The sequence below is a fragment of the Cheilinus undulatus genome, linkage group 5 (assembly GCF_018320785.1).
Source record: "Cheilinus undulatus linkage group 5, ASM1832078v1, whole genome shotgun sequence".
In the NCBI taxonomy this organism is placed as follows: domain Eukaryota; kingdom Metazoa; phylum Chordata; class Actinopteri; order Labriformes; family Labridae; genus Cheilinus; species Cheilinus undulatus.
Window position 1 is genome coordinate 31109893 of NC_054869.1, and position 14477 is coordinate 31124369.

Below are 14477 nucleotides of genomic sequence, written 5' to 3' on the forward strand. Positions count from 1 at the left end.
TCTTTTCAAAAGATTTTTCAATCTGCATAAAGTAGTTTATAGCAGCATGTAGGCTAACCATTAGGTTTTTACCAGTTCTGCGGTTTGTCTAAATGCAGTGATTCTCACAGGAATAGATTTGCTGAAACGCCAGTTTATTCTCTGTCCTCATAAGTACCCTTCTTTGGCAAGGTCAATCAGAGGCAGCACTGCTGTGTTGGCTTTTAAGCACCACCCCTGTCTATATGCTCACTTACTCTATTCTGTCCACTACTGGCATTATCTCCAGGTGGTGCTAGAGTGGCTGTTATTGACAAATTGACACTGTAGGTTAGTAAGAGGACTTACTAGTCCCTCTTATTGACAAGACTGTTAAGTGGACTAACTGACCTTTGAAGGTAAGCCTGACACTTAGTTTAGTTAGTGTGTGTGTCTAATGAGAGGGTTTCGGGGTTAGAAGTGTTTCAGTCAAAGCTGCAAAAGGTTTATTTTAGAAATAGGCTGGTAAGTAGGAAGATGTTTCAAGGATTTAAACCATGCAGCCAAGCACTTTAAAATGCACAATCTTAAATGTCTCTGTCTGTAATGATATTTATGTCTTATTACAGTAAGAATAAAGCCAATACATGCACAGTTTATGTACCCTCTGACCTGTCCTCTTGTTAGTTCGATCACCTCAGCAAGCATGCAGTATTGATGATGTGACTTGATCAAGTAACTTAATAATAACTTAACAATCACTGTAACTCAAATACTGAGGCTCTTTGCAGTAAAATGCCTCAACTTATGTGCATATTTGCACTAACTAATCTATTTACCTATTTACTAATTTGATCTATTTACCATGCTCAAATGCTTTAAGTAATCAACCCATTCACTGTGCCTCAAAAACTGTAAGGCCCTCTTAGGTAAAGTCCTCACCTGCATATTGGCACTAATCAAGTATCTAAAATTATCTTATCTAAGTCATGTAAATCTGCTCATATCCTTACATATTTTATACCTTTGATCATGTCTAGTCAGCATTCTTGAACCCTTTGCACAACTTACGACCATAAAATCAATGCATAAATATTTCTATATACCTTACAAGAGCTTCTACATAGCTAAAGTTTAATTTTCCTGTTTTTTTCAGTTTGTTCTTCTTTTGTATTTGATTTTAAATTCCTGTAAACTGAAAGCAAAGCTAACCGGAGTCAAATTCATTGTTGAGCATACTTAACCAATAAAGCTGATTCTGATTGTAATCAAAACATCAAACAAAATGTTTGCACATTGCATACTTTCCTTGTATTGTGCAGACCCAAAGCTAATAGGACTTGTTTAATTTTTTCCCCATTAAGATGATCTCTTGTGTTTACCCTTCAGTCTACCAGCTGGTGCCACGTTGTGATGATAACGTGAGGCTATATGAGACTAAATGTATTCCCAGTGACAAACACACTCTTACAAATCTACATTTGACAGGAGCCTACCTTCTATTACTCTTAAATCTCACCCATAATGGCTAAATAGCTCTTCATTTAAGAGAAGTAATTGAGCCATAACAAGAATGCAAGCACAATTCATGCAAACACACACACATATACACACTGAAGATCAATATGGCCTCAGAGCAGTGTTGAGTGCTGGATCTAACCCACATAATCATGTGTAATCTCTGACATCAAATCCTGCAGAGACACACTGGAGGGCTGACAACAAGCCTTCATCAGCTCAAAGCATTTAATAGCCACCCCCACTTTCCACGCACACAAAGCATCGGCAGGTTCAGGCACTAGAAAGGAGAATTGCAACCATGAGCCATAACCACTCAGTCATATAACCATAAACAGGCACAGAAGACAAAGAATTGGATACACAGAGGACAGCAGCATGAGCCTTAACCTTTAGTCTTAATATCACTGAATGTCAGTTGAACTACACATGCATGAAGCTGTCCACTGTCTGTGAACTGAGGGTAAGAAGAGCTACTAGCAGGCTAATGTTTGTCAGTGGCTGTAACTTTGTTAGTCTGGGTCTAATCTAGTCAGGCCCTTACAGCATTAGAAGTCTCGAGTTAGTGTTAAGTCCACCATCATGCACTCTACTTCTGAATACCCTAATAAGTTACTGATGGCTTCATATCTTATATTAAAAGCAACCCGCCACCCATGACCACACTCTTGCTTAACTTGTAAGGTGAGCAAGTAAGAAGTGAAGCATGCATGTCCCTGAGGTTGACAGATATTTAAACGCATTGAAGTAAGCCAAAAAAAAAAAAAAATGGTCAAAAGGGATTCCTGATGTTATGTTTTTTTGTACATGAAAAATATCCAACACTCATCTCTGCTGGGATTTCATCCCTCCCTCCCTTTCTTTTCTTCTGTTAAGAGAGGATTCTCTAAGTTTCCTTGTCTCTATTGAGATGATTTTAAATATCTTCTCTTTTATAATCCCAGTGTAATTTAGTGCACTCTAGAACTTAAGTCAAAGACTGATTTTGCATTGGGGCAAGCCCAGACCAAGGACCCAGGCCAACATGAACCTCGCCTTCAGGGTTGGTTACTGCAAAGATCTGCATGACGTCACACTCAGCTGAGGACAAAGCCCACTGGTTTCTCCCAGACAGAGAGGTGGGGGGTGGCTGTCAGAGCAGCGCAAGGACAAGTAAGAGAGGGTGAAAAATGTGGACTTGCAGATGGATTTTGCAGCAGCAGTGTGGGTAGATGTGTGCGCAGAAATATACATACATGTGAGACAGCTGGTGAAATCCTATATGCACGTGTGCTGTATGGGTGATGTAGAGTGAATGCGACTGCATACACGTGTGCCTAATGTGTATGTCAATGCCATTATGCTCTGCTTGGCAGGACAATGGGAGGCATTGCAATGCAGCTGCATATATAACACTGTAATAGCTGACCATACTTACACTCCATAGATTTTCTACTTTCTGTGTCTTCACCAATGCTTTCTCTACTGCATGATTTAATGCAACTCCCATGTGAAATCCAATGGAACAATGCACCCACTTCACCCAATCCTATCCTGTCTCTCCTGTAAGCTTTATAGTGATCATCATCATTCCTCCTCATTCCTGAGCTCTAGCTATAATCTCAGATGTATGCTAGTCTAGAGCTGAAGAGCCTTCCTTTCTGCACATCCCATATGTGCACAATGCCAGGAGTGGCTGAGTGATGACAAATACAGACGCACAAATTTTCATGAGCATATAAATACGCCTATGCCTTTAATTAATAAAGAGGAATCTCTAGCATGTAGTCCCCCCTCTCTTTCTCTCTATCACACACACACACACACACACACACGCATATGAGTGTGTTGAGTAGACAAAGCAGGGGAACGCCCCCTACACCCTGCAAGCTACTGTCAGGCAGGTCATCAAATGAATTAGGCTGGATTCCAGTCATTCTTCATTCAGATTCATGGATTACTTCATTAATAAATTGACTGCTGCGACTCTCTGCAATTTGAGAGTGTAAATATTAAACCCGAATCATCCGGGTATTAATAAATAACCAGAACCGTTGGACAGTTTCCATAAACAGCTATCTTTCAAGTGCACACATAGCATAAGATTAAGATGGGGCTAGCTATCTACATTTGTAGAGCCTACTCACCTCATATATAAAGAGGGCACTCGAGAGGAAAAATACAGCCTGGCAGCTCGTACTGACGCGTCCTTGTCGTCTGGTAGTTTGGCCTTTTTGTTATCTCTCTGCCGTGCTCACTGCTGCGTTGTCGAATTCCAGCTTGCGAAAGAAAATCGTCTTCGAAGCCAGAAACGCCGTTAGTAACGCGTCCTGGACGCCTTTACGTGGTTTTAATAATAGGCCTTTTTCAGTCTTGTTCTCCCACTCTGTCCTGCCACATAGCTCGCTAGTTGGCAGACTATGTCCCTTCCTTTCTATGCCTGTCTTTTTTTGTGCTCGCAGCTGTTTTCGTTGTTTCTGCGTTAGCTTGAAATTCTTCCTGTCTCTTTAAAAGACAACGTTTCCGGGGTTTGCTGGCTTTTATATATGGGAGGCGGGGCTTAACAGCCAGCTGAGCGCCTGTCATTTAAGCGATTGGACAATTCTTTACTATGTAGCCAATCACCATTCGGGGCTTACACCTTTCTTTAAAACATGCAGATTTATTCAAAATACAGCTCAGTGATTGGACAATGGATTAACTAGAGGCACGCCCAGTACACGTGCTTTTTCTCCCCTCCCATTCTTTGGTGCAAAGGATGGCCGTTCTGCCGGAGCTCTGGCTCTCAAAAGATACTTTTCTTTTAAACAAGGTGATGATATGACATGTATCTGAGATAAACTCGAGACACTTATGTAGTCGTTCCGCACCGACAAAAGCATTGGCTAAAACTTCTGACTATTCAAACAACTTTTAAATTCGTTCTCAGATTTACAAATGGCAACCCTCTTTCTTTTCTTCCCTTTGCACTGAATCAGCTTTAGCCATGTTGTCACAGAGCTAAGAATAGATCAGCCACACGTTGTATCCCCATATTGCCTTGCAGCTGTACTGAGCTCCACGCCCATCTACCCAGAGCACACGGGGGCTGGATTATACAGAGCATTGGAGAGGATGAGGCCTGGACGGATAAAAGAAAGGCCTAGTGAAAGCTCGGGGTGTGGAATGCAATGATGTTGCATCTATTTACTGCTTTATTGCACAACATTGTAGACAACATCGCCCCAAAATAAGTTATCAGGTAATGTCATTGTAAGAACCACAACATCCTGCTGAATGACATTTATTTCCCATAATACTTCCATTCAGCAAAGCAGAAGTGGTTCATGATGCATGCCTCTAAATGTTGTAACCTGATATTTATTATGGTCCATGCCTTTTGACTAAACTTTAATAAATAGCTTATAAAGCTTCTAAATCATAAGCAAATCCCCCAAAACAAATAAAACTAGCGTCCTACATTTTAAGGAATTTTTAGAAAAAAAAAACAGATTAATGATGAATTTATAGCACTCTTACTCTTATGTGTTGTCTCATTGAAGGTAGAAATAATTAACAGTCACCCTTTTTTGACATGTTTTTATTGCATATTTAATCACATTTAGCCCCAAAGCGACACATTCTCAGCCATTTCTGAGTAGGGAAATGAAAGATCATTTTAAGTGTGGTTTCACTGCAAGAGAAGTGATGTTTTTTAACACTGGGAACTCATGTAATCACTACATCTTTGGATCATACGTCCTCAAACACTGATTCCTGTATTTTTTTTCCGCATCTTGTGTTAGCATCAACAGATGGCCTTTATGTCATCTATTCCCTTTGTACGCTGGGGTGCCTGCTCCCCCTACTGTTTACTTTCAGAACAGTCCCGTTAACAACAGATCACCAGAGTTCTAGAGAAACCACTAAAACCAGAACCTTGTGAAGAAATAAGGGCAGGTTATGTCCTTTTGCTGAGCTTTAGATTGATTTTCAGGTTGCAATAAATAAAGTGTGCTCTAGTATGAAAAAAATTTCAGTGTGTAGCGGGCAGTATTGAGTGAGTGTTCCTTTTTAAAATGGACCCATTATGTTGAAAGAATACCTTTGAGTTTGGTCGTTTATCAACAGCGTCTAAACAATATATCACATGCTTCATAAATATCTTTTATGCAAGCTTTGTCAATTAGTAAAAAAAAAAAAAGTCTTATAATGCTTCCCACTTTAATAAAAAAGCATTTACTAACAGGGGGCTTGAGTTGGTCTGAACATATTAACCAATGACCACTTTCAGGAAGCTTTAAATGAAACTTAATTACCTGTGAACAAATATATACACTCACACACTCATGAATTCTTGCACATCACCCTCAGTTTTAAGCGTCAAAATTTGCCAGCTGTTCTGTAGATTTAGCTTTTATTGACGCCTCTGTGCTATGCTCCCTCTTCCTCTTCTGTCTCTTCTTCTGCCCCTCTTCTTGTCTAAATTGGTGCCTGTTGAAGAGATTTAGCAACATTTAACATGGGGAAGAAAGAGAAATATAGATACCTTCATTTAAAAAGCATGAAACTGGATTGTTACTCATGACATCAAAAGCTTATTTTGTATTGTATGTATGCCAAATGAATGGGGCTAGATGAGCGGCATGTTAGTATGTATCCTGTCATCTTACCTGGACTGCCAGCGTCTCCCGCTGTTCCACACTCTACCAAAGGAGGGCAGCCAATTGGCATCTGTTTGTGAGCTGTGATCAAAGTTTGCTCCCACTCTATTTGGAGGAAGTTTTTTCAGTTTTTCTTGTTCCTCTGGAAAAAGACAAATAAGAACATATCAAAAATTCTACACTCATCTTAAAGGATGTTTTTGAGTTTTTTTCTATGAAGATTAGATGCCAACAAGTTGACAATACTTGAGTACTACAAATCTCACAAGTACAATTATGTTTTAGGCGAAAGTGATCCAGCCAATGCCAGCAAAAAAATCCAAGTATTTTTCAAGAACAGTGGGGATTTCCTGGTTATTAAAAGGAATGTGACAGCAATCAAAGTGCCACTTATAAACAAAATAAATCATACAGTTCACAAATAAATTTAAAAGAAAACAAACATCTGTTTCTTTTTTACTCTGTTTGAGGAACTCTTGGAGTGAAGGGCCAATCTCTGAATGTGCTGCACCTCCCGAGGTTCCCTCCAGGGGATCATCCTGTAGCCAAGGAGGGACTGCACCTGTGACACACAGAGGGTACATGACTACTCTTCATCTTAAGGAGAACTAAACACACAAACACCAAGAAAAACATATTTCTGCCCAAACCTGAAAAAATCTGAAAAATACAATAAGAGATTACTTGAAGGTTCAGGGTCCCTACATGCTGTAAAAGAATCAAATTTAATACTTAATAAGATTGTTTTAAGACCTGAACTGAGAAAAATGAATACCACTTTTTGCACACTTAAGGGTAAAAAAAAAATGAAAGGCTTATGAGATTTCTCATAACACCAGACCTGGACTGAATTTAGTGAGTTAAAGAACTGTTTGAGAAATGTCAAATGGCATAGGGCAAAAAAAAAGGGTCACAAATGCCTAAATTTGATGATTTCTGGCACCTTTGTGTCTCTGTTCTGCCAATATGCTGTGTCGATATTGATCATAACACATTTTAGCAGTTGTACTAAGCTGATTCCACACAGTTTAACTCATAAAAAACAGAACCGTGTTTTTGTTGTGGAAAACCTGTCAAAATAAAACTGAGCTGCATGGATTTTTAAGCAGGCAAGCTAATAGGCCAGATATTAGAGAGCTGGACTAGTGTTTTACAACATGAAACATGGTGTCCTCAAGCCTGATTTATGTTCTGAACCTATGGCATGGCATATGCTGTAGCATAAGCGTAGTCCTGAACCAGAGCAGAGGTCTACACATGTAGCTCCGCATGTACCTCCAGGTTAGAAGAAAAGGACGCATGGAAGGAAATTTCCAGTAAATACTTGATTTTTAGATATGCCTATGATATAGTTGACAGACTTAACTGTAATACTAGAAACTATTTTTTATTTTGTCTGTGATTGAAGACAACTAAAACATATGCAAACACAATACACTGCCAACAGCTGAACGGATTAAACAAAAAAGCATCAATGTGTGTTTACTTGTCTTTTTGTGTTGCAGGATGTTTACATTATATACTAAATATGGCTTGCTAAGCTTATTGGAGGAAGAACTTCACATATAAGAGCAATGGTTAAATCAACTGTCTTGTAATTGCACGGCTAACAAGATAAGATAAAGACCTGTATCTGATAAATCTAAGTCTCAAACTGTGCAAATAGGCAGGCAAAACAAAGCTTTAGAGCAGAGCTTTAGTAACATGAAAACATTCACTTTACTTTCAATATTAGAAGTAGAACAGTTAAACTCAACTGTTTCTTGAAGTTATCTGTGAGATTTTAGGTTTTTATAATCCAAGTTAACACTTTTATCCCCTCACACTATTGCAGACACTTCTTTGTTACATACTGCACACTCAAATGTCACTGTACCTGTGTGAACATTTCCACTGTTTGTGGAATCCTGCAACAAAGATAAGAAATGATCAGGCATTTTGACCATTATGTGGATAAATAAATTTTATATATATATGAACTTAAACATTGCCTTCATATGTTTATTTTTCAAACTACCTGATAACCAATGAAAGTCAGGCCTTGTCCTGCTGCAGCCCTTGGTACTTCAACCATTGACTCAATGGAGCTGCTCCCCACCTGCTGGGCGTACCCTTGATATTCGACATGAGAGCTGTACACAAGAGGAGTACCAAACCAGGAAAAATGGAACCAAATGCCATTTATGATATGACGCAAAAATGTACAGATAAAAAAGGTAGACAGTTTTACCTGACAGCATTCTCTGTAGATATGCCCGCACCGTTGGATCCTTTGATCTCTGGATCTGCATCATGCTGATATTGATTCAGGAAAAGCCAACAGTGGTTCATAGAGGAAGTCTGAGCACTATTCAAGTGCTACATCTCAGCTTGTATCATCACAATCTTCATGTCACTTTGTATTCATGTCATTTGGTTTATATTTCACCTCAATCCAAATTGTACCATTTTTAACCTTGGCCTGTCATCTCAACTGTAACCTGATGAGGAAATTACCCTATTCTTAAATCACTAGAGCCACAAAATACATGGTTGCAGCAGCCTTAACTATTTTCATATTAAAACAGGACCTCTCTTTTCTTTAGAAGTTAAAAGCATTGAAATGGAAAATTGTTATATTTCTCATATTACATGGAACTCTATCATGAAAATACAACAGTGTAAGCCACACTGATGGATACAGCCACTGCATCCCTGGAAAACAAACCTCTAAAAGAGACTGAAGGACCTCTTGACGATGCTTCTCCTGAGCCCGTATGTGATCAGCTTGCTGCAGCAATAAAAATAACACATAAAAAGTAAATCAGTATATCGCAAGACTGGTTGGATTTCATAAACTGTTGAGCCACTAATTTGGTTCTAACCGACACATTTCAAAAACTCCCAAACTTTTCAGCCTTTGACCCCCAATATAAAAGTGCCAGAGACCAGGGACGCCCACTGTACCAGAAGGTAGTTAAAGCAGAGTTGTACACAGCTGTGCAATTTCAAGAATATCATGACTTAAATTTGAAGGGTTTTCTAAACATTTCTTTAATTTCAGAATAAATCTCACCAAATTACGATTTTTTACTTTACATTTAATGTTATGCAGCTATTTCTATAAAAATGGGTACGATCTACAATTTGAAATGACCTAAAAACATTCTTTGTTTTTTGTAGGCATCTGGCAACCCCCTCTCCAGTGTCTTGTGACCCCCTAGGGGGTCCGGACCCCCATATTGAGAACCACTGCTCTAGAGAACCCTGCAGGTAAAGGATTATATTACTTATTTGACAGAGTATGTTTGTAACCAGAGAATAGACAAGAAAAAACTCTTGTTCATGCAGTGCCCAGAAGATTTATCCCCATGACTTTGAAATTCCTCCCACTGACATGACTTCTTATGCCATACTTGGGTGATCAAGCATGGCCCCCCTTGGGCCCCACTTTGGGAATCAATGGCTTAGAGTAACTTTTAGTTTTGCAGAAGTGTCAAGATTAAAGCTGAGCTTGTATTTTAACAGGAACCTGCATATTAAGGCATAGAGTTCTTACTCGGTTAACATTTCTGTCTTTTATCTGTGTACAAAGAAAGGTTTCTACATTTTGAGAAATACAAAAATGTAGGTGCGCATGATGTCTGCCGCTGTTGTTCAACATAGAGAAGAATGTCAAATGGTTGCATTGTTCTGCTTCTTTCATCTTTCCAATAGTACTGACCGTGATCTAAAGTAGATTTCAATTACTTTTTCTTTCCTCCTCACTAAAACTGCACTTGGGTAAAAATCAAAAAGGTTTTGAAGGAAGACACTCTATCAAAAGGACAATGCACATTTTACATCACCACACAGAATGCACTGAAAAACACTGGCAGCCTACACACAAATCTATTTTTCAGTTTCCTCAAAATGTTAAAATCTATTGTGTTCCTTTGTACAACATGCCTCTAAAGACATCTAAGTTGATTTCTAATTACAAACATGTCTTTACATGAAGGGTTCTTTGAGAAAATATGAGACACTTTAACTTACCTGTTTTATGAATTCATCCTCGTTTTCCACAAATGATTCCAATGCATTAGCAACCTCAGTTTTAAACCTAAAAAAAAAAAACAAATAGTAACATTAGCCGATTGTTTGTTTCTCTACATATTTACATTGTTAATTCAGACTTTTGCTCACCTTTCAGTTTCCTCCTCTGTGATGATAAACTTGTCCCTAAATTTGGGATCAGCTTTATTTTCCCACCAGAACTTGTGAATGTTTTTCTTGTGTTCTGGCCTGCAGATAGATTGAAACAACACCTTCGGTATAAATGACTATTAAATGACTGTGGTCTGTCCTACCTCTGGATCACACAACAGTGCAACAACGTTAACTGGTTTAAACTAACTGTTGAACATAGGCCCTAAGATCAGTTTTTGCAAAAGCAGCAAAGAGAGCTTGAAAGTATGACATTGTGTGTGATTTATATGTAGAATCTTAAAAACAGATCAACCTGGAAAAATATTTTTACTATCTGAAATCTTAAAGTATAGACACGCTATCCGTAACTTCAAATTGAACAACACTAGGATTCCTATGGGATAATGGGCTGGACAGAAACCAAAGGATCTGTAACCTCTGTAATGATAATTGTCTAGGTAATGACCATCTTTTTTTGAGTGTAAGAATGTGCATTTAATGGGTTTTGGAGAAAGGTTTATACCGAAGTATTATCTAAACCGTTCCTGTTTATTTAAATGCATTTTCTGTTGCAAACAGAGAAAGCAAGTTATTTGTAAACCTGGTGCTTTTTTGAAGAATACTCTTCTACAAGTAATGTTTATTGTGTTTCAGACATGCTATGTGCTATCCTTTTGTTGTTTGTATTGTGTGTTCTTTATAATGTGATCATTAGCTGAGTCACGTAAAGAAATGAAGGGGGGAAAACAGTCTTTCACAAAAAAATCACTTTTTTAGATTGGGCAACATGAGCATCTGTAATATGCACACAAAATATGCAGTTTGACATAATTAAACAGTTGTTTTTTTTCTGATGTAGAAGATGGAATGTGTGTCCTTTGCCTGTTTTTAATTTCCCAACTTTCTTTCATTTTTTATGCTGTTGATTCAGTACAACTTACGTGGCCATGTGTTCTAACAAGCCCCCGTACAGCACAGTCATGTTGCCATCTGTCACATTTCTTTCAACTTCAAGCTCACAGCAGTAGCACCAGAACGTCTGCTTATGTTGAGTGCAGTCAAACTTCTCTACTTGGGGTTTCCTGAGTGTCCTGCGAGCCTCCTTCACCTAAGGGACAATAACAAACAGGATATTTATGTTACACATAAGTGATACAGCTACTACAGAGAAATCCTCATTTCAAGTGGTGTAAATGTTGTTTGGTCATTGTGTGAAATTTCAAGTTTGAGGCACTTTACCTCTTTCTCCCTCCAAAATATTAAAAACAACCCTTCTTTATTCTGTAAGGATTACTGCTCTCTGGTCATAAGCTTCAACTGATTTAATGTTTAGATTCATAGGGCCACAATAAAGGAAATTAGAGCAAAAACCGTTACAGAAGAAATTATGATATGCAAATTTCACAAACTACATTACTTAAGACTTCATAAAACGTGCAAATAAATTGAAAATAAACAAAAAATCTGATATGTCTGAATCCTAATGTAATACGTATAGGTGTGTGTTTGGACTAGACATAGAAGATGGGTGTACAATGTCTGATAGAAATATATGAAAACGAATTGAAGGATATCAGTCTATCACACACTTTTGATTTCTACATGAATGTTGTTGTTTTGTTGGGGAACAATTGTGACATAAAATAAATTATATCAATGTCAGTAGCACGACATGCTCGTTTTTACCTAGACGATAGTAAGCAGTTAACGTCAACACAAGTCATATTTAGCAAACTGAAAAAATGTGCGACAAACGGCGCTATTCTTACCTTTTCTAGGAATTTCAGGAGAACCACTCTGAGTCTGCTTTGGTGGTTTTTCCCAAAGATGTGTCCCTTACCGTTGAACGTTGTTTGCCTACATATGGCACAGTAATGTGCACCCATTTAGACCGTGTTAAAGGACAGAATGAAGGTTCACATAATTAACTTAAGGTTAGAGATATTTTTACTATGATTACGCTCAGAATTGTATGTATTCCGTGTTGTTTTTTTCTTTATTTACTTGAGAAAACGATTAGCAAGTCCAATAAGATCACACAACAGGAAGTTGTACGGTCTCGAAATGTTTCCCCCAGAAGAAGACGGGACCTCAAACCAGCACGTGCCCGCCACCTAGTGGACGGTATTGTAGGACAGAAAAAAACAAGACTTCCTTCTGTCCTCTCTAGGCTTTTTCATGGGATTCGATTTATGTCAGCATTTTCTTCAGATCAGAACAGGAGTGCTAACTGAGCCGTTCAATCAGTGCTAATACAGCACTTCCCCCTTTCCTAAATCAGCAGAATATGTTGAACAAGCTCAGGATGAAGATGGCATTGAACAGCTGAGCTTTTGGTAGACAGGGATACAATTTTACTCTTACTGTTAACTAATATAGCTAAATCATTTATTCAAGGTGACATTATTATTACAGTTTCCAACTAGCATTTTTACAGATGTAAGGCATAAACAGAATGTATACATTATTCACTCCTGGAAAAAATGCTAAATATTTTCAATGGGTAGTCACGTATATTAGAGGCAACATGCTTTTTTCACAGTAGAACAGGCTCTATTCTAGCACAAAGATGAGTCTTTTCTTTTGGTTTATAGTAATAACACAGTTATAGCTGTTTCTGGGAGAAAATCTTGGAGAAATGCAATGTAGAAAAACAGCCAATAAAAACCTTTCTAATATTATACACACAAGGAAAATAAAATTAATTATATTGTAATATACATATTTTTACTTAATCCAGCAAGCTAAACAAGATACAAGCTTATCCAAACTGAATTTATAGACCAGAGGGAGAAAAAAAGTTACTGAAACAATAATAATTTTTTGAATATCCTTCTTCTACTTCTGAATAAGCTCTTTCTCTATCACATAAAGTATGACGGGTATGTTAGCTAGCTTGTAATACTTAAATGGCAGTGACAAAACATTCTGCAAAATGAGAATTAAGATATTTCCACTCAAATACAGGTTATCTTAAAAAAAAGAATACCATAAGAAAGTTCCTTTTATTCCTGTTTTCCGGTAATTCAAGAACTGAAACTTCTAAATATTCAAGATTCACCATTTCAAAGGAAAATACTTCAAGACTTTGTTGTTTTGTTTTACTGTTGATGATCATGGCTTATGGCTCACAAAAGCAAAAAAAGAAAAAAAAAATCCACTATCTCAAAATATCGGAATATCACAAAATTCTAAGTAACGGATTTGGAATTCAGAAATTTTAACCTTCTGGAAAAATATACTAATTTATGCACTCAGAAATTGGTTGGAGCTCATTTTGCACTAATTACTGCACTGATTTGATGTGGCATGGAGCCAAGCAGTCTGTGACACTGGCGTGATGATGAAGCTCACGTTGCCGTGACAACAGCCTTCAGCTCCTCTGTATTGTTGAGTCTGGCGTCTCTCATCTTCATCTTGAAATTTCCCCAAAGATCATCTACAGGGTTCAGTTTTTAGTTTCATCTGAAAACAGGACTTGGACCACTGAAGAGGTCCATCTGGTCCAGTCGTTTTCTCTGTAGCCCAGGTGAGGAGCTCCTGCAGGACACATCTATGTGGAAACGTTTGATCAACTGACTCCAGCCTCAGTCCACTCCTTGTGAAGCTCCCCCTTGTTCTTGTATCTGCTTTGCTTCACAGTCCCCTGCAAGCTGAACTCATCCCTGTTGTACCTTTACTTATCACACTTTTCCCTTCCAGTTGACTTACCATCATATGCTTTGATACAGCCTCTGAGAACAGCCTGCCATTTCAGCAGTCAGCTTCTGTGGCTTACCCTCCTTGTGGAGGGTGTCCATGATTATCCTCTGGAAAATTATCAAGTCAACAGTCTTCCCCATGATTTAAGTTGTGTATACTGAACATGAGTGAGAGAGTGAGGGCTCAGGAAACCTTTGTAAATTGGACTCTTTTTTTTTTTTTTTTTTAACAACTGTTTAAAGTTTTGAAATAGTGGATTTTTCATGAGTCATAAGCTGAACTTATCAAGATTACAACAAAACATGTCTTGAAATGTTTCACTTTGTATGAGATGAATCTAGAATATATAGAAATTTAACTTTCTGAGGTAAATCACACAATATTTCTTTTAGATGCAACTTTTGCCTTAAAGCAGTGTTTTTTTTTTAAATCTTTTTGCCCAAGGCACACCTATGATCAAGCCAAAATCTCAAGGCACACCATATCCATAATCACGCAAAATAGCCTCTT

At 38.0% G+C, this 14477-nt stretch overlaps 2 protein-coding genes across 3 annotated transcripts in view; both read right to left on the reverse strand.

Annotated features, from left to right (window-relative positions):
- Window positions 1-3948, reverse strand: part of LOC121510118 (protein FAM214B) — a 39158-nt gene extending 35210 nt beyond the window's left edge. For both annotated transcript variants that reach the window (XM_041788036.1, XM_041788033.1), the window contains exon 1: window positions 3603-3948. The gene's annotated coding sequence lies outside the window, so the exon portion shown is untranslated. The remainder of the gene's footprint in view (window positions 1-3602) is intronic.
- A 1081-nt stretch (window positions 3949-5029) lies between these two features.
- cenatac (centrosomal AT-AC splicing factor) lies at window positions 5030-12307 on the reverse strand. The gene is made up of 11 exons (XM_041787808.1): window positions 12035-12307; window positions 11207-11373; window positions 10263-10361; window positions 10113-10179; window positions 8806-8868; window positions 8329-8393; window positions 8116-8230; window positions 7975-8005; window positions 6559-6660; window positions 6108-6240; window positions 5030-5928 (listed from the first exon to the last, which is right to left on the reverse strand). The coding sequence occupies exons 1-11, from the start codon at window positions 12149-12151 to the stop codon at window positions 5811-5813; spliced, it is 1077 nt and encodes a 358-aa protein (XP_041643742.1). The 5' UTR covers window positions 12152-12307; the 3' UTR covers window positions 5030-5810.
- Between the last annotated feature and the right edge of the window lie 2170 nt (window positions 12308-14477).

Bases quoted from the DNA above. Each gene is read 5' to 3' on its own strand.
- cenatac (XM_041787808.1), bottom strand. From the start codon at position 12,151: ATGGGTGCACATTACTGTGCCATATGTAGGCAAACAACGTTCAACGGT. The intron at 11,374-12,034 runs GTAAGAATAGCG...ATTGTCCCTTAG, and splicing joins TCCTGAAATTCCTAGAAAAG to GTGAAGGAGGCTCGCAGGAC. The intron at 8,006-8,115 runs GTAGTTTGAAAA...TCTTTGTTGCAG, and splicing joins TGACTTTCATTGGTTATCAG to GATTCCACAAACAGTGGAAA.